Source organism: Juglans regia, chromosome 3, assembly GCF_001411555.2.
Source record: "Juglans regia cultivar Chandler chromosome 3, Walnut 2.0, whole genome shotgun sequence".
In the NCBI taxonomy this organism is placed as follows: Eukaryota; Viridiplantae; Streptophyta; class Magnoliopsida; order Fagales; family Juglandaceae; genus Juglans; species Juglans regia.
Window position 1 is genome coordinate 2326320 of NC_049903.1, and position 18737 is coordinate 2345056.

General features: G+C 35.3%; 2 protein-coding genes across 2 annotated transcripts; both read left to right on the forward strand.

Moving 5' to 3' along the window:
- The first annotated feature begins 4665 nt into the window (after positions 1–4665).
- On the forward strand, positions 4666–7252 carry LOC109011915. The gene is made up of 3 exons (XM_018993304.2): positions 4666–4997; positions 5492–5833; positions 6495–7252. The coding sequence occupies exons 1-3, from the start codon at positions 4779–4781 to the stop codon at positions 7020–7022; spliced, it is 1089 nt and encodes a 362-aa protein (XP_018848849.1). The 5' UTR covers positions 4666–4778; the 3' UTR covers positions 7023–7252.
- A 6904-nt stretch (positions 7253–14156) lies between these two features.
- Positions 14157–18406, forward strand: LOC109011916 (histone-lysine N-methyltransferase ATXR4). Its single transcript, XM_018993305.2, has 7 exons — positions 14157–14674; positions 15701–15756; positions 16233–16359; positions 16870–16939; positions 17057–17236; positions 17578–17649; positions 18109–18406. The coding sequence occupies exons 1-7, from the start codon at positions 14297–14299 to the stop codon at positions 18225–18227; spliced, it is 1002 nt and encodes a 333-aa protein (XP_018848850.1). The 5' UTR covers positions 14157–14296; the 3' UTR covers positions 18228–18406.
- The last annotated feature ends 331 nt before the right edge of the window (positions 18407–18737 follow it).

The window sequence follows — 18737 nt, forward strand, 5'->3', positions numbered from 1 at the left end:
ATAATGGAGACATCGGGTGGACTAATCTGCGACTTGTGATCATCTGCGTTCTTGTGCTCTTGTGATGGCGCGTGGTAGCCACGCACCGGTGGGATGGAGACAATGTGGCCCAAATCTATAAGATCTTTGCGAGATGAAGCTACTGGTACGGCGCATGTAGTCGTCGATGTGTGCCGACACGTGAAGGCCATGCGAGGCAATAAGCCACGCCTTAGGTCTACACGCCAATCATTTTGGCGTAACTCCGCTTTGTCCTAGTAGATTTTTTGCTTGCGGCTGTAGGATGAGGCGGTAGGGCGCATGTAGGCGGATGGCAGCTAGAGAGTAGCAGATCTGACCAAAACCGAATTAGTGGAGGGAGGAGAGAAAAAATACTACCTTGAAAGTGTATACACAATGTAAAAATGGAAAGGAGAAGGAGATAACGGTGAGGAGCCACTACTCCACCCTCCTCTTCGACAATAGCTCTCACTGAAATAGAGTTTTATAGAGATTAAGGAGTCTCTCTCTATAAAAACTTTTGGCACTCACGTCTTTTTTAAATTTATAATTAAATCTTATTATTTAAGTAATGTGGATGATCGAATAACTATTTTTCTTTATATTAAATAACCGGGCATACCAATATGACTTCTTCCTTTTGTTACCCCTTTGGTAATTGAATTTTGATAGTAAATCCTATAACTTGGATAACGAAGAGTATTTGGCTCTTGAAACTCGAAAACAAATACAAAAAGTATAGAATCTAAAATTTTAGTGATCAAAACAGACAACAATCGATCGAATTCTTCGTGGGAACCAAACCTTTTTAGCCAAAATGGAGAGAGCAGAGCACGTGACCACACACACAGAGCGAATTGCTTGTTGGACCTCGTTCAGAAAAAATAAATAAATAATTAATTAATAAATAAATAAATAATAATAATAATAATAAATTATAGGTTGGGCCTCGACCATAAATAATGAGAAATGATTTGTATAAATCTTAACTAGATAAATCTCATACAAATCTTTATAAAAAAGTAAATCCTACCTTAAAAAAATATAAAAAAAATTATTCTTAATTAGTAAAATTTATTTTTATAAAAAATTTATATAAAATTTATCTATTTAAGACTTATATATAATATTACTATGTATCAATATATAAGTCCATAAACATGCGCAGGCCATCTGCCAACGGGCCCAAGCACACTCGAGACCATGGCAACAGGTAGAGTATGTAGGCAAAAAATAAAAAATAAAAAAATCCGAGCCTTCTTCTACATAAATTCTATAAAAATTGAAATATGGTATCTATTTTATATAAAAATAATTTTATAATTTAATATCTCACGTCAAGTTACCTTAATTTATAAGAAACCTTTGTAGACCAAATATTTTTTTATAATCAAATGAGTGGAGCTACTACGCCGCTCTATTGTTACCGTTGGATGTACCATCCAGTGATTTTTTTTTATATTTTTTTAATATGTTTAAATATTTTTAAAAAATAAAAAAAATATATCAATATATTTAAAATCACTTCCATAATTATTAAATAAAAAAAAAAATCAACGGTCAAATAGAACAGTCAACTAGGGGCAACAAAATAGACTTTCTCTAATAAAATATATGTATATGTATGGAGTTTTACTTTTGATTAAATCTTTATAATCTATTCACAATTCACACTCTATATTTTTTTATTTTCTATTATTTTTTTTATTTTATCAAATATTTATTATATAAATAATGAATAGAATTTAAAATAATTTAAAAAGAATAAATTCAAAAAAAAATTTTAAAATTTGTGAAATGTGATGAAGATTGTGTAATAAAACTCTTTACTTTTACTAGAAGAAACACAGGAATAATGAATATTTTACTGTTTGTTGCACTGTAGACTAAAATAATTTCTTGGATTCCAACAAGTGTATCTACCCAAATATAAAATGGATACTGTTGAACAACCGAAAACTGACTTATCCACGACCGTTGGTGGGTCATTGTGAGTGTCGTTTAGTGTGTACAAATGGCTCACTGTTAGAAACATATAATTCTTCAACAAATATATGTAATTGCTGACTTTATGGTCTTGCACGATTAGACTTGAATTGATGAACACTCTCCCAAATGTTGGACATAATTTAATGAGAATCGTCTCCCTGCCCAATCAAATGGTGCCACGAGTATAAATCTGATCAGATTATTTATTATGCTGCAGTGACTCCAACCAAGATGCAACTATACACATTTGTATTCTCCTCGGAAGAAGGTCATCAAGAATCAAAAGGCTCTTTAATTTCGTATATCCGCCAGAAAATTTCCCATCTAATACTAGGTATGAGATATTCTTTAGGTATAAAGAGATTACATAAAAATAATTTTATAAATTAATATAATTTATTAAATTATAAAGTTATTTTTATTATAAGTAAATTTAACAAATTACATAAAGTCATGTCAGTTTATAAAATTATTTTTGTATAATATCTTTATAGTTTGCAGCATTCCTAAAGAAATTTTTTTTTAAAAAGTATGATGTATAATGTATAGAGATAATAAGTAGCAAAACTCATAAGTTTAAGGTGTGCAAATGGGTGTTGGTGCTTTATAAAAAAGTGTCATGTTAAAAAAATAAATTTTTATTACACTATACTATCATTTCATTTTCATTCTACTATATAAATTATGCACATTTATTATCATTAAATGATTTTTATTGAATAATTTTTTATCATCTAATAGTGATAAATGTATTATACATGATGAAATAAAAGTATAATTAAATTGTGATTTATAGCATTATTCATTTTAAATTGGCATTTACGGATTTATTATGCATCAACTACTATTCACTCTCACATCTCACACCTATAATTTTTCATAAGATATGAAGATATTTTTTATAAAAATAATTTTACTTATCATTCATACATACAAAACACTATACTTATTTTATTTTATTTTTTATTTTTCCTATAATAAATATATAGTGTATGGATGAATTGAAGATAAGTGGAACGATTTAATTAGTTCAACAAGAATAAAAAAAATAAAAATAAAATAATATTTAAATATTTAAAATGCATGGTGTGATATGATGAGTAGTATTTTTTTTCTATAAAATATAAACTGTGAGATAATGAATAATAATTTAAAATATTATTTTCTTTAAAATTTGTACAGATACCAAAGCAGAAACAGTAAACATTAGTTTTCAAATTTTGTTGTACTAGGAGGCCATAATTGCAAGTAGGATCGGATGTGAACCCGCCACCTTTCTCCTCTTAACGTTGTTTGCCTTACTTAAAAGCTCCTCCATCGTGATTCGTATCCCAGCGGATGTAGAGTGGCAGAGAACTGAGAAAGAACTCCCCACGCGCAACGGGCATGCATGTAAATAATCACTTACTCGTGGGACTAATTAAGAATAAAATATTAGGGACTAGGATTGTTTTAGGCTACGTTTGAATTTTAAATTGAACTCAGTTAAATTGAATTTTTTTATAAATAATAATAAGTTAAATAGTAAAAAAAGTTATGTATAATCTATTTAAATTAAATTTAAAATGTGTATAGATGTTAATATAAATTTAATATTTTTTATGAGAAATTAAAAAAAATTATGGATCCCACGTTTACGAAGGTTTTAAGAATTGAATGTTTAGATGTCAGACTCAACTTAAAATTAAACTGAATTCAATTTTGTTTGAGAATCAAATGCAGCTTTAACCTTTTCAGATAAGTTTGTAATAGATTACAAAAATCTCAATAAATATTTTCAATTAAAGGTTTGTTTAGATAGTGAAAATATTTCATCTTATATCATTATAATTTTTTAAAATTTTACATAAAATATAATAAACAATTCAATTTTTTCAAATCTTAAGATAATAATAATATTAAAAAATAATATTTTATTTAATTTTTAATTCTTATCTTATCTCATTTCATCTCATCATTCAAACAGCAACCCAAATTTTATGCCTTAGCAGTAAGAAATTCAGATTCAAAACATGTGATTTTAGACCCATACAGGCTGTGACCAACCGGTTTGAATGCATGTGGTGTTTGATGGAACCTATCTGATTAGGAGAAGTGGGAAAGCTAGAGTAGGGTGCATGTGACTGACCATTTTCTAAAGTTAGGTTAGTACTTATATTTGAGGTAGTGTGTGCATTTGCTTTATGGGTGTTAGCAAAAAGCTATTAACCTACTAACTTGCCTGGTTCATTATAGTAGCTTTACTTAATAGAACGTTAAAAAAGTTATCTGCAGAAGGCATCTTAAAGTTTGGCCAAAAAGAAAAAGAGGAAAAAGAAGCAACTTCTGAACTAAGTTCCGATCAATCGTTCCTTGTGATTAAGTACAGTTTGGCCAGTAGTATAAATATTTTATCTCATATCATTTTATTTTATTTTATTTTGTTATTATAAATTTTTATATAAAATATAATAAATAGTTAAATATTTTTAATTCTTAAAATATTAAAAATATTAAAAAATAATATTTTATTTAATTTTTAAATTTTATCTTTAACTTATTATCTCCAAACTGCACTAAACCTTAACACAAAATAAAAATCAGGAATGATATCAAATGAACGCACGCGCCCAAGCGCATGTGCAGAAACAGAAAGTGCATTGCCACGGAGAGTCTTCCACTCATTTTCCTTTGTCTGCTCCATACTGCTGCATTATTACTGCCTCCCTCTGTTCAGGCTCCTCCAGTCCCTCAATCTCTCTCCTCTCTTATATTTCTCTTTTTCCCTGAGAAAGCAAAAGCCGAGATCGATGGGTCGGCTTGCACCATTATCAGAGGAGCCCATCAACGGAGAAGAAGACAGCACGAACAGCTCAAAGAAAGGACGAGGTCTGGCATGGAGGAACTGGATCAAGACTCACCTCTCCCTCGTCTTCAACAAGAAATCCGACCTCAGGATCCTCCTCAGCGTTCTTGGTTGTCCTCTCTTCCCCGTCCCACTCCACCCCAAACAATCAATCGTCAACGAGGTAGTCCGTCTTTGACTCTTTACTTTACTCCCCTTATTCCCTTTTTTTTTTTTTTCTAAAATATTATTTCTCTGGGACTAATCACCAACGCATGAGATATCGTAGTCTGAATGATCTTGCTGCTTCGGCTAGCATTCTTTCACATTCTTAGCAATATGATCAGGGAATGCACTGATTCTTTTTAGGTTTGGACAATTTTTTTTTTTTTTGTTAGTATTTCTATGTACTTGGATCTTTTCCTTTTCCACTAGTATGCCTCCAGTAAGTTAGCAATCTTAAGAATCTTAAAGGGGCACAACCCAACACTTTGCGAACCGTGTGGGTCTAATACACTTTGCATTAAAGTATGGTATGCCGCATATGCCCAGTATCCAAGTTGCACACTTTCATAGTTTGATTAAAGAAAAAAGCGAAAAAAGGACGACAACTCACAGCCGTACTTGACTGAAAAAATGCCCGACTAAAGTCTAACATCTCTAAGAAAAATTTAACAGGTCTCCTCCTCGGCCCAATATATCATACAACACTTCACGGCGGCGACGGGCTGTCGGAAATTAGAAGGCATGGTGAAGAGCATTTTCGCCACGGGAAAAGTGACCATGGCCATGTTGGATGAGCTGGGCTCTGGCGGCTCGGCTGCCGGAGCAAACGGAGTTTCTCAAAAAGGGTGCTTTGTAATGTGGCAGATGGTCCCCAATAAGTGGCTAATTGAGCTAGTGGTGGGCGGTCACAAGGTTGTAGCCGGTAGTGATGGCAGTGTGGCCTGGCGTCACACGCCGTGGCTCGGCGCTCATACCGCCAGAGGCGGTGTTCGTCCTCTCCGACGAGCTCTCCAGGTAAGTATTCGGTATTCTTAATTTCTACTCAATATGTTCTATTTTTTGGTCAATAGAAAAATAAAAAATAAAAGGTTTGTTTTTCTAAGTAATGTTACATTTTAAGACGGAAATTTTTGTCCCAAGGAACCGAGACCAAATTGGGTATTGTTTGTCTTTTACAGTTGCATGTCCCTCCTCGTACGCTTCCGATCGATAGTCTTCTAGTTCAGTTATCTCCATCTTTGCCATGTTTTGATAATCTTTAATCCAAGCTTTTACAATGGACATCGAATAACACATGCTTATGTTTCACACAACTGTCATCCTTCATATGGAATTTATGTACTTTTTAAGATATTTAACATTTTCTTATTTTATATTAAAAGTGTTCATGGGTTACAGTACGAAAGCACAACAACTTGGGGCAGAGCCGCAGAGCTACGATCCTTTTTTCTTTTTTTTTCCCCCTGTGGGGCCCAACCCCTGTAATTAATAATCATTAAATTAAGCCCCCAAAATTAAATACCAATCTCTATTCTATTTGAAAAATTCTAAATTTAATTTACGTAACATGACATAAGTCAATTAAATAATTGAACGCTATAATTATTATTGTCCTACCGATAAATACTATGTAATCGATTGCTGATAGGAAAGCTCGCCACTAAACATTTTGTAGGGATTAGATCCTCTGGCAATAGCAGCCGTATTTTCGTCGGCCCAGCACTTGGGAGAAAAACGAATCTCAGGTGTCGATTGTTTTGCTTTGAAATTGTCAGCGGACCAGACGGACCTGGCGGAACGCGGGGACAAAACGGCAGAGATGATAAAGCACGTTTTATACGGCTACTTCAGCCAAAGGAGCGGGCTCCTCGTTTATTTGGAGGACTCTTACTTGACCAGGATCCAATCCCCTGGGGCCCAGCCCATTTACTGGGAGACCACCATGTCCACGAGAATCGAGGACTATCGGACGGTGGAGGGCGTGATGATCGCCCACGCTGGCCATTCGAGCGTGATCATCACACGGTTCGGAGACAACCTGAAGGCGGGCCCCACGGTCACACGGATGGAGGAGACGTGGGCCATCGACGATCTTGCGTTCAATGTCCCTGGCCTCTCCATCGATTGCTTTATTCCTCCTACCGAAGTACAGAGGGATTATCCGGAAGATGATCTAGTTTGGGGATCATCCTTCAATCGATGATCGTGGTTTCTTGATCGAGCGGTGCTAATTCAACAATGTTTTTTTTTTATTATTTCGTTGACTCGGACCACATGTTGACCCTCTCTCTCTCTCTCTCTCTCTGTGTGTGTATATATATTATGTGGATCCAATTTATATTTGGGTAATTATTCATTGTTTCCTAAATAATGTTTTGTAGACAACCCATAAATGTGACTTCACCAATACATTAAAATTAGTGGTTGGCTATAGACCAAGAGTGCAAAGGTAACGAATTACCATATGATTATCGGTACTCTCTTCTTGAACATGAGACCAAGGAGCATGATACGGACTCATCATGGAAATAAAATCAATAGGAGGGAGTCAAGGATGGTCTCAAGAATCATGCAAATCTTCTTTTCAAAATTATAATTGGCCTTCGTTTGGATTCGATGAATTGAAAAGATTTTATATGAGTTAAATAAAATATTGTTAGAATATTATTTTTTAATAATATTATTATTCTTTTAGAATTTAAAAAAAAATTAGTTATTTATTATATTTTATGTAAAAATTTGAGAAAATTGTAATGATGAGATAAAATGAATTGAGGTGAGTTTCCAATCCAAAGAAGAACTTCAATTTTTCATTATAAGGTTTCCTAAAAAAAAACCAAATGATTTCGAAAATGACAAGCAATAAAAAGTATTTCATTTTATAATTCTCTTGGGAGGCTTGACTACCTCCAATCAGCTAAAAATACATTTCCTTTTTCTTCTTTTGTTGTCCTCACCATAGATCCAAAGGCCTCTCAAACCATTGGGTCCATACCAAAGTGGTACCAAAGCCTCGGCATGGAGGATCGCGTTCAACAATTGGAAACCAACCAAGAAGAAATGCTGGAAAGACTCACTGAAATTTCACAGCTCTTACACATCCAAAATTGACAACCAACAGAACAAGCTGAATCATCCCAACGCCCACCCAATTCCCATGAAGATCGTTCCCACGACAATTCATTCCATCGCTCCCTTCGCCTAGATTTTCCATGTTTTAATGGTGCAATGATCCCACTAGTTGGATTGGTCTCGCCGAGCAATTTTTCCACTACCATTAAACTCCACCCGAAGATCTTGTACCCATCGTCGCTTTTCATTTAGAGGACAACGCCCAGCTATGGTACCAAGTGCTTAGTCCAGAAGACCGCATTATTTCATGGCAATAACTCATTGAAGGCCTACATGCACGGTATGATCCCAGTCATTACTTCGATCCCTTTGGCGAACTCACCAAACTACAACAAACTACCTCTGTCGTGATTATCATACCCACTTTGAGACCCTCATCTCCAAAGTTGGCCTCCTCCCTACTGGAAAACAGGTCAGTTGCTTTGTTAGTGGTCTCCATGACACCATCAAAGCCGGCGTCCTAGCCGCTCAACCTCATTCCCTTTCGGTAGCCATTGGCTTAGCCGGTGTTTACGAAGCTCATAATCAAGCCCTCCAAATTCCTCCCAGCCGTGAGCCCAAACTTTCCTCTTCTCAAGCATTTCATCAAACACCCGGTCTGCACAATCCACAATTCCCCTACAACAACACACCCAAAACCTTCCTCGACCCTTTACAACATATTCTTCTCAAGCCACCAACAACAACAACACTCGCACTCCTTACCCATCCTTCCAATCCACCAACTGACTACCCAGCAAACGACTCACTCTCGATGAATTACGGGAATGTCAATCTCGTGGTTTATGCTTCAAATGTAATGACAAGTACGTACTTGGGCACCGATGCAAGAGACTTTTCATGATGAAGCTTATCAGGCCGATGAAGATGGAGATGTCGTTATGACCGAAGAGCTTACAGGCAATACCTTATGCTATTCTTGACCGCTGAACGCGAAAACACCACCGCAATGAGGTCCTCATTCTTTGGCAAGGTTTGACACCATCAAATTCCACATGGGAAGACTTGGAAAATCTGCAGCAACAATTTCCTAATGTAGCTCTTGAAGACAAAAGCCTTGTGTAAGGGGGGAAGGAGTGATAAAGACCCAAAATGGAAATAAAATCAATAGGAGGGAATCAAGGATGACTAAAAATAAGGGATGCCAAGAATCATGCAAATTTCCCTTTCAAAGTTATAGTAATTTAATTTTCCATTGTAAGAAGGTTTCCTATAAAAAGTATTTCATTTCGTAATTCTCTTGGGAGGCTTGGCTACCTTGAATCAGCCAAAAATACATTTCATTTTTCCTCGTGTTGTCCTCACCATAGGTCCAAAGGCCTCTCAAACCGCTGGGTCCATACCAGAGCATCACGTTGGCTTTGAAGCAGCTGCATGGTACTGACATTTTGTAGATCTGGTTCGGTTATTCCATATGTCTCTCTCTATATATTGGTGGGGAGGTATACGAAGGAACGAAAGAGTGGATTGAGGAACAAAAGCTCGAAGACAGAGAACCGTTGGGCCTTGTTTGGAAATTATGTTAACTTATTTTATCTAATCATTAAATTTTTTTTAAAATTTTAAATAAAATAAAATAAATAATTCAATCTTTTTAAATCTCAAAATAATAATAATATGATGGAATAAAATAAATAATTCTATATACAATCGTGAAGTGTGTAAACTTCGCGTAATCGTTTTAAAAAAAAGTAGAGTCCACAATTAAAAAATTAATTTTTTTCATGTGAATCCTATATTTTATTCACTTTTTTTAAAACGATTACACAATTCACGGTTATAAATATTTTTTCTCGAATAAAATACATCAAACCTAAAATGACTTTCAAGACCCTGCCCATCAAAAGGGATCATCATTAGAAAACAAAATGAGTGAAAATGAGAGGAGACAATAAGGGACTAAGGGATGAGAGTGTAGAAGGGAGTGTCAGGAGAAAGTGAGAAATGGAAATGGGTCAGACATGGAAAACTTCACCACAACCGAGATGCACACATAAAGAGGGTCAGATAAAAGGGGCTGGAGACTTCGAACTCTAGGACTTCTTTCGACTATTGGGACTTCTTCTTTGACCTGAGGACAATGAGCTCCAGAGATAAGATCTTCTCCAGTAAGTAGATTTCTAGCTCCCATTGTACAGTGAGAAATAAGAGGCTACGAAAGACTGTAAACAAACATATTATAATGGAATATTCCCTCTCCAATCTCCAGTGAAAGTAGGCTTATTGTTGAACCACATAAATCTGTATGTTCATTTCTTTTTATTTTCTCTGTATTTAAACACTGTTCATCATCATGAATGTACGCATCGACACCATACAACCATATCAGACCACTTCCGAGAGTTTCTTACCTCATCGATCGAGGTCGAGTTCAGAAAACCTGAACTGCTAGAATCTGACCCAAAAGCGTGCTAAACACTACGTTAACAAATAATATTAAAAAATAACATTATAATAATATTTTATTTAATTTTCAATTAATCTCATCTCATTTCAACTCAACTCATTATCTAAACCTCCCAAATTTCACAAAGTTGCTGACAAAGTTAAAATTAATGATTTTAGTTTTGCAAAATGTTTTGGCCACAAAATAATTTCATAAAAATATATTCACAAGTTGACGTATTTTGATATGATATATCAAGTTGTAAAATTATTTTTATTATAAAAAATATATAATAAATCACATAAAATTATATCAATTTATGATCTTATTTTTATAAAGATTAGTTATTAATTTTGTCAAAATTTGAAAAACGAGGAATTACTTGGTATAAAATGATACATTAATTTCCCTGGATTCAAATAAGATTACTTTTTTTTTTTTCTTTTTTATAAGACTACGAGCACTCCAATGGCTCCTGTAAAATCCAACTTTTTGTAAAATTTAAAGGAAAGAGCTCAAAATATCCGCCATGTATTTCATGTTAAGCACTTACAATGGTTTATGTATGTTATCATTTAAAATATATTATTAAAATTAATTTTTTATATTTTACATACTAACTTTTACAATATATTAAATATCAATTTATTTATTTTTCTTTATATTATATTATTTAATAGTTTGTTGGAAAAAAAAGTACAAAAAGAGATAAACTATTGTGAGAGATAAAGTACATGAAAAGACAATAAATAAATAAAAGAAAAACTCTATTTGCACACGAGAGGTGTACCCTCCGCGTACACGGCCCTCCACGTGGATAAATGAAACATTGCGTTTCATATGCAAGCTCTTGTCACATGCAAACAGATTCCCTTCCCTTGGTCACGGACACAAAGCAAGTTGTTCTGCTTCCTCACCCACGAAGAGCTTCATTTTGGCGAGGGTGAATCTGCTTCTTACAAGCCACGAAAACAGGTTATGCTCCTTAACTTCATCTTCTCTTCTTCTTCTTCTTCTTCTTCTTCTTCTTCTTCGTTTTTTGTCTTCACATTCGTGGATCCAACCGAGCATATCCTTGCCATCGTCTTTCCCAATTTTTGGAAGCCCGGAACCCTAACCCATGAAGAGCTTCACTTCGGCAAATGTGAAGGGTGAATCTGCTTCCCACAGGCCCCGAAAATTACACAATATCGACACTCCTCTAGGTAGTAAGCGGGTGAGGGAGGTTGAAATCAAGTATTGTTTCTAAAATAAAAGTTCTGAAGGACTCACCCTAAGGGGTTGCGATGGGCTGGGGTGACTTGGGTTTGTCCGGCGACCCTTTTCGTGCAGGTGGCGACATCTTGGAGCGGCTGGCGAGGTGCGGTGGTTCGGTGGGTAAAAATCTCTGTTTTGAGTGAGAAAAACAGAGGTGCTGGTGTTGCCGACGCTTTGGCTGGGTAGTGGCTTTCGGTGGTCGTCTGAGGGAGGAGCAGCGACGGTGGCTGGCTTGGCTTCGGGGTGGCGAGGCAGTGGCTCATGTGGAGGGAGCGGTGCTCTGTTTTCTGGAGCCAAAGTAGAGGAATAACGGTTGGGCAGTGCAACGGGGCTTCTCTACGGTGGTTCTCGGTTTGGTGGCAGCGGTTGTTCTCGGGGCTTCTCTACGGTAGATGCTAGGGTGGCAGCGGCTGTTGGTGCGTGCATGCAAGAGTGGCGCCGTGGATCGGTTGGGGTCGATGGTGGATTTGTCGTGATCGCTGCTGCGTGAAGCTTGATGTGCATGCACGCGGACGTGGGTTGTGAGGAAGAATTCGAATGAGAGAGAAGGAGTGGGATGTGGGTTGGTGCTTATCGGTGAGGTATGTGCAGCATTTGGGCAGTAAGGGAGTGGGCAGTAAAACAGAGCATAGTCAGTGAGGGAGTGGGCAGTAAAACAGAGCATATCCATGCCGTCACTCACTTGATGCTCGTTGCTCAGATGGCCAAGGAAGACAGCACGAAGATGATGAAGGCAAGGTGAGACGATGAAAACATCCTCACTTTTCTTTCTGAGAGCGCAAAAATTGGTTCATGAAATCGAGTTTGGCGCCTAGGTGAGGTTTCTGGAATCGATCTTCCGCCTCTCTTTTTTTTTTAAATAATAATATAAAACATACGTGGCATGACACGTCAGACGATTCCGCGATAGGTACCCAAAGACGGGTACCTGTAGCAGAATTGTAAATAAAATATTTTTATATTTGTGAACAGTTTATTCTATATTTAGCTGAACACCGTAATAAAATGTAAAATACATTTGAAAATAAAGGATCATTTAGAGGTAGTTTCAAGCTACTTTTCTTCAAATTTTACATAAAAATAGGTTTTACAAAACCAATTGTGAGTGTTCTCTAGTTTGTTACAGTAACACCATTACATTTAATAAATATTGTTTACAAATGTATAAATTTTTTATTCATTTCTCTCTTACCTTCTACTTTTTTCTTTCACTGCAGAGACTAGAGAGTAAACTTTATTTCCGTTTCTGCCCCAAGTTCCTTTCTTTCACTGCAGAAACTAGAAAGTAAACTTTCGGATCATGGTGGTGCAGAGTATGTACGGGGATCATATGTATTGAGGAAAGATATTATTTTCTGGGGTGCAATAGCAAACCAATACGTCTGTTGGTGGTGCGCGTAGTTGTAGGTATATACCATGCTCTATTTTATTGAATTAATTTATATTTTAATTTAGCTTATAAATTTAAATTAATTTAAAATAAAATATAATTATATGACATCGTATATGAAAATATATTATAAATATAAAAAAAATATATGTGAATATCATTGATAGTTAGATAAAAGAGTACTGCTACAGTCACCGCTCTCAGCTAACGCTGAAACTACCGTTAGTTATAGAGTTTTATTTTATTTTATTTTTCTTTTCATACATGTATTTTTTAACACTTTTAAATATTTTTTAAAAAAATGAAAAAAATCATAATATTATTAAAAACCACTTTCTTAATCACTAAGTAAAAAATAAATAAAAAATCAAAACAATAGAGTTGAGCCGTAAAATGGAGAGGGAAGAGTAATATTATCCTAGATAAAATATTTGAAATGAATAAAAAAATTAAAAAATATAATATTTAAATAAAAAAAAAAAAATAGATAAGCTAATATATGATATATTGTAAAAGTCGATATGTAAACTAGAAAAAAAGCGAATTTAAGTGATATATTTTAAAAGATAAAATGAATAATCGATTGAGAGTGATCTTAGAGCATCCACATCTCATGTCCCAAAGCACCACTTTCCCTATAATTTGAGGTTTATTTTAGGGTTTATTTTAGGGTTTTGATCAAAATACTCTATACATCTCAATCCCTATTTTAGAGAAAATGTTTAGGGGAATCACTATCCATCTCCTAAACTATTTTTTATCAATATTTTATTCTAATACATAAAATAAATTATTCTTCCAATCATCTACACTTTCTCTCATATTCATATTTGTATAGTTTTAAATAATAATTTAATTAATTACGAAAATATAAAAAAATTAATTTTATAAATATTATCATATCCACAAAAAAAAAAATTAAATTTTTGTTTAAAATATTCAATAGAGTAATAGTTCAAAATATAAGAACAATATTGAATAGTTAAGTTTGTAAATGAAAGTGGGAGAAAAAAGTAATAAAGAAATAATATAAAAAATATTATTTTAATAGAATCGAGAAAAGATAAGAATTTTTTAAAGATAAGTAAAATTAAAAAAAAAAATTTAAAGAATACATTTTTTAATTAAATTATAAGAAATTTTATAAAAATGAGATGTGATTTTGAACGGTTATCAATGTCATTTGACTCATTCCTTTGAAGAAACACTCTCTCTCTGCTGACTGCTCTTCGGAAAAAGCCTAAAGGCACATACCCCTCGAGGATCTCTTTGATCCGACCCTCTCGCAGAGAAGTTGGACGAGCTTGGGAAAATGTCGGTCCTGGCCCTGGGCCGTCGTACTAGCCGTTGGGCTTCGCGGTTCAAAATATTGCATTCCCAGGCGACGCTATTTCGGACATCCTCCTCCAACTGCTTCTTCACCAGCAGCACAGCTAATAAGAATGAGGATCCGGTTCGACCTGCACCGCCTCCGATCAGGGTCTCTCTAACCGAGTCGGCTGGGCGAGGCGTGTTTGCCACTCGGAGAATTGGATCCGGAGATCTCGTCCACACCGCGAGGCCCCTCGTTGCCCACCCTTCGCTTTCTACAACCCATAGCGTCTGTTATTTTTGCCTCAGAAAGCAGAAAGCTACTTCTCAAACTCAAGCGATCCAGTTTTGTAGCGAAGAATGCGAAGAACAATCCATGGTATATATGTTTAAGTATCACCCACCTCGTGTTTGAAGTTTTTAATGTAAGGATGTGTACATTGATGAGGGTAGTCTAGTATCTGTGTTTCTATGCAGTGTTATTCTGGAACTATGAGCAAGGCCCCTTGTAGCATGTAAATGGGTCAACAGACTTGAACTCTAGCAAGCGTTGTGGAGTCAAACATAAACCTTGTGTGAACTAGAAAAGGCTTTACAAAGACTCTATTAAACTAGAGAATGCCCTTTTTGACTGCCAAATAAGAATCTTTTTCAGGCAGTTTCGTTAATTAATAAGTTACGCTTGAGATTTTATAAACTATTAACAGTTCACCACCATATAATGGGACAAGCAGGATGTAGACTGATTCTATAGAGAATGCTGCTTTTCAGGGAAAGCAGAATTGATGGATATCTATATAGTATACTGTTATTAAAAATGATAATTGCGTGTATCTATTATATTGGCCATATCTAATATTTTCCAAATCTCCGTTTGAATTTTTGTGATTGTGTCATAATTTTTCTGATACTAGTCATAAGCATTAAGGACCGCGTAATGGTGAAGGGACTTATGATCTCTTTCTCTATGAGAGGTATCATGAACCGATTTTTGGGCTGGGGTGTAGGGGATACAATTAGTTGCAGTATATTGCTGAAAAAGGTTGGAGTCCGCTGAAGTTTGCAGTAGAGAAATTTCTAAGCCCGAGTAGGACAACCTTGACCACCATTCTATGTCTACTTTTTAACTTGATGCAAGAACAAAGGATAATACTAAGCAGAAAAGCTTGATATTTGAAAGGACTAACTTGTCCATCTTGTGGAGAACTTCCATTTTTATCTAGGTGTCATGTCTTTCTTTAACACGTTATCATGAAAATTATTTTCTGAGCTTATTCTTTGTTTTCAAGAATGGATGTTAGTCGTAATGTTAAGAGATATAAGAAGTTACCAGTTGGTTTGAAATGTGAATCATTGATGGCTCCTTATAAAAATTAAATTATGGCTATATTTTCATGGATTTTAGGTTTTTTACAATGTTGAGAGGAGAGCAAACTGGTCAGACTATGATAATTATTGCCGGTACAGGAACTTCTCTGAATCACTTTTATTTCCACATATTTGGTCTCTTGCTCTTCGATACCTTAGTTTTTTTTTATAAGGATTCATTGTTTTTATTTTATATTAATCTTTGATAGACCATCATAGTGCAACATGTACTGTCACATGATAGAGAAAGATTGCCTTATTTCAAGGTCTGAAACTATGATAACAACACCAAAGCTAACTTCATTTTGGTATATTTTGCTGGAAATATGTGTGTGCACTTTTGTATACATATATTCTCTATATATTAGAAGGAATTTTCAACACTAGTTTATTTATTTACCTGTCATTGCATTTCACCAGACTCCAAAAATAAATTGTTTATTTCCTTTTTTTTTTTTTTTTGCACGATTTCTTGTTGGTTGCTTGTACTTGGCTGTCAACACTTGAAAACACCCACAAAAGCTTCATAGTACTTTAGATTCCTTAATTTTCATTATGTATTTCTATAGAACACATGGTTTGAAGTACCCACTTCTGGTGAAACGGTTAGCTTGTATGGTCATATCAGGAGTTGCAGCTGCTGACAGTTTCGACATACTTCAACCTGCAAGTTTATCTCCAGTAATGGTTTCAGAGGTGAGAAAATAAATTTTGAGTTCTTTGTGCTAGTCAGTGTTGGGATTATGATGAAATTTTGTGTAAGAAGGATTCTAATGGTGCATTTTGTATGCTTTTTTTCTGAATACTATAGCACTTTAAATTCTTTAGTTTGGGTAAGGCTTGAATACTTTGATTAAAACTGGCCCGATTCTATCTCTGTTTATAAGGGGGGAAAATTATTCCTGAAAAGTGGGTTTATCTCAATCATCCAAGCATGTGGTACAATATCTTTCCTCTTTTAATCTTCTCCCAGAAATCTAATTTGTGGTAATTGACTGATGTTCTCAAACTGTAAAGCAATATCAAGACTTATATGTTAAGTTCCATTGTGAAGCTTCTTTTATTTGCTTGTGTTACTCAGGAGATTAGGAGTAAAGAAATTGATAAATAAATATGAAGAGTTGATTGACTAATAACTATGGTAAATTCGTTGCTTTTGGACATTTTTCATTGTTGTAGTAATCATCCTATATAGACATTTTACAGATGGAAGAGGGTTTTAGCTTACTAAGGAATGCCTTCACAAATGCAAATATCTGTGATGAACAGGTAGCTTGTATCCTCCACATGACAGAAATTTATCTTTAATTTCCATCCAGTTATCTGTTTCACTTCTTCAGTGCCCGATTTTTTTTTTCTTTTTTTAATGAGTATGTCTCCTTGACATTACAAGTTCTAACCAATAAATGGTACACTAGCGTTTTGGCACGTATTCGTATTAATGCGTTTCGTGTTGAATTGGTTGGAGGATTGTACGAAGATCTTCTTTCATCAGCTGCTGCCTCTGTAGAAGCTGAAGCTGCTGTTGGGAATGCTGTGTATATGCTTCCATCGTTCTACAATCATGATTGTGGTGAGCTCTCCCTTTTTTAAACTTATGCCAATGCCTGCCTTGTACAAAAGACTCGTGCGCACTTGTGCACATTATTGTCTTTGGTTATATATGATTTTATAATTGAGCATTGTATTTGGGTTTATGTACAAATCGAGATGACATGCAAACAGAAGTTCATTTTTAACCACTATGTTTACATATGAATGCCCTGCTTATGAAGTGGAGTTGTCACAAGTATTGATTTTTGCTGTCTTCAGCTAAGGATCAAAATAGCAAAGGATCTCCATAAGACACCCCTGCAATATAACTCATGCCTATGTATGATCTGAAAAACTAAATTATCTGCTATTTTGCTGCAGATCCCAATGCACACATTTTATGGATAGAGAATGCAGATGCCAGATTGAAGGTCCTTCGTGATGTTGAGGCAGGTTTGTCCCATGACCCCCATGTTCTGCAGTTATAAATCATTTACTTTTGGAAGGACTGGATTAGGGGATGACTTGCTAGTAGGGAATGGCAGACTTGAAAATATGCTGTAAATATAGGGTGCATTAGGAGTGCTGCGCTGGTTGGACAATGAGACCATCTATCCTTTTTGTGTTGCTAGATAGATTGACAGTTTTTCAAAGGCTGTCAGTTTCTCTTAGATGAAGCATGTATCTTCATGCTTGTACACGGGAGCCCTTCTGAACTGAAGTTCTTAGATTGAGGAAAAGGAGCGTCTCAAGTTTGTTAGTTGAAACAAAGCATTGTTATCATTATATCAACACCTATGGAAGCTGGGTCAGCTTTAAGCTGGATTATAACACTTGGTGAACTTGTATACGCAAATCCTCAAACAGGACATTAACACCAATCCAATACAAACTTTGTTTGGCATTTTGCAGGTGAAGAGCTTCGGATCTGCTATATTGATGCAAGTATGGATCGTGATGCTCGGCAAACTCTCCTGTCCCAGGGGTTTGGTTTTCACTGCAATTGTTTTCGGTGTTCCTCTGGTGATTAAGAGTCATTCCTGTTTCTTTGAATGCATATGATGTGACATTATCTGCGTATATTTTGCATTCTCTGATGCTTTATATTTCTCATCCTCTCTTGGTTGTCCATCGATCATTCATGGCCAGATTGGTTGAAACATTTTGTCATGTGTGCATTGATAAAAAAGGGTTTGAAGCAAATTATTTAAAAGTACTCTCTTCAGCCTTGCTTGGAAGAGATGAAACGAAGGGCATGTAATGGTAAAAAGGGATGGAAACTGATTGTTTTTAAGAAGTCTCTTCAACCTTGCTTGGAAGAGATGAAACAAAGGGCATATATCTTGTGTTTTTAATTTCAGTTTTCCTTGAAAAAATGTGTGCCCAATCTCCAAGGCCTGTAGATGCGAAGCTTTCTCTTTGCAAAAAGTTTTCATAAAGTGCTTGGAACTTGGCTGTCTCATTCTTCAAGCACTTTTGTTTTGGTTCAGAGTGTTTTAATTGAACTGAGGCGTAAATAAAACCTGCTTTATTTTGGGTCA

Excerpts from the sequence above, each read along its gene's own strand:
- LOC109011915 (XM_018993304.2), top strand. The coding sequence starts at position 4,779 with ATGGGTCGGCTTGCACCATTATCAGAGGAGCCCATCAACGGAGAAGAA. Across the intron at positions 4,998-5,491 it reads AACAATCAATCGTCAACGAG|GTCTCCTCCTCGGCCCAATA; the intron begins GTAGTCCGTCTT and ends AAAATTTAACAG. Across the intron at positions 5,834-6,494 it reads CTCTCCGACGAGCTCTCCAG|GGATTAGATCCTCTGGCAAT; the intron begins GTAAGTATTCGG and ends AACATTTTGTAG.
- LOC109011916 (XM_018993305.2), top strand. The coding sequence starts at position 14,297 with ATGTCGGTCCTGGCCCTGGGCCGTCGTACTAGCCGTTGGGCTTCGCGG. Across the intron at positions 16,940-17,056 it reads CTGTGATGAACAGGTAGCTT|TTCTAACCAATAAATGGTAC; the intron begins GTATCCTCCACA and ends TGACATTACAAG. Across the intron at positions 17,237-17,577 it reads GTTCTACAATCATGATTGTG|ATCCCAATGCACACATTTTA; the intron begins GTGAGCTCTCCC and ends ATTTTGCTGCAG.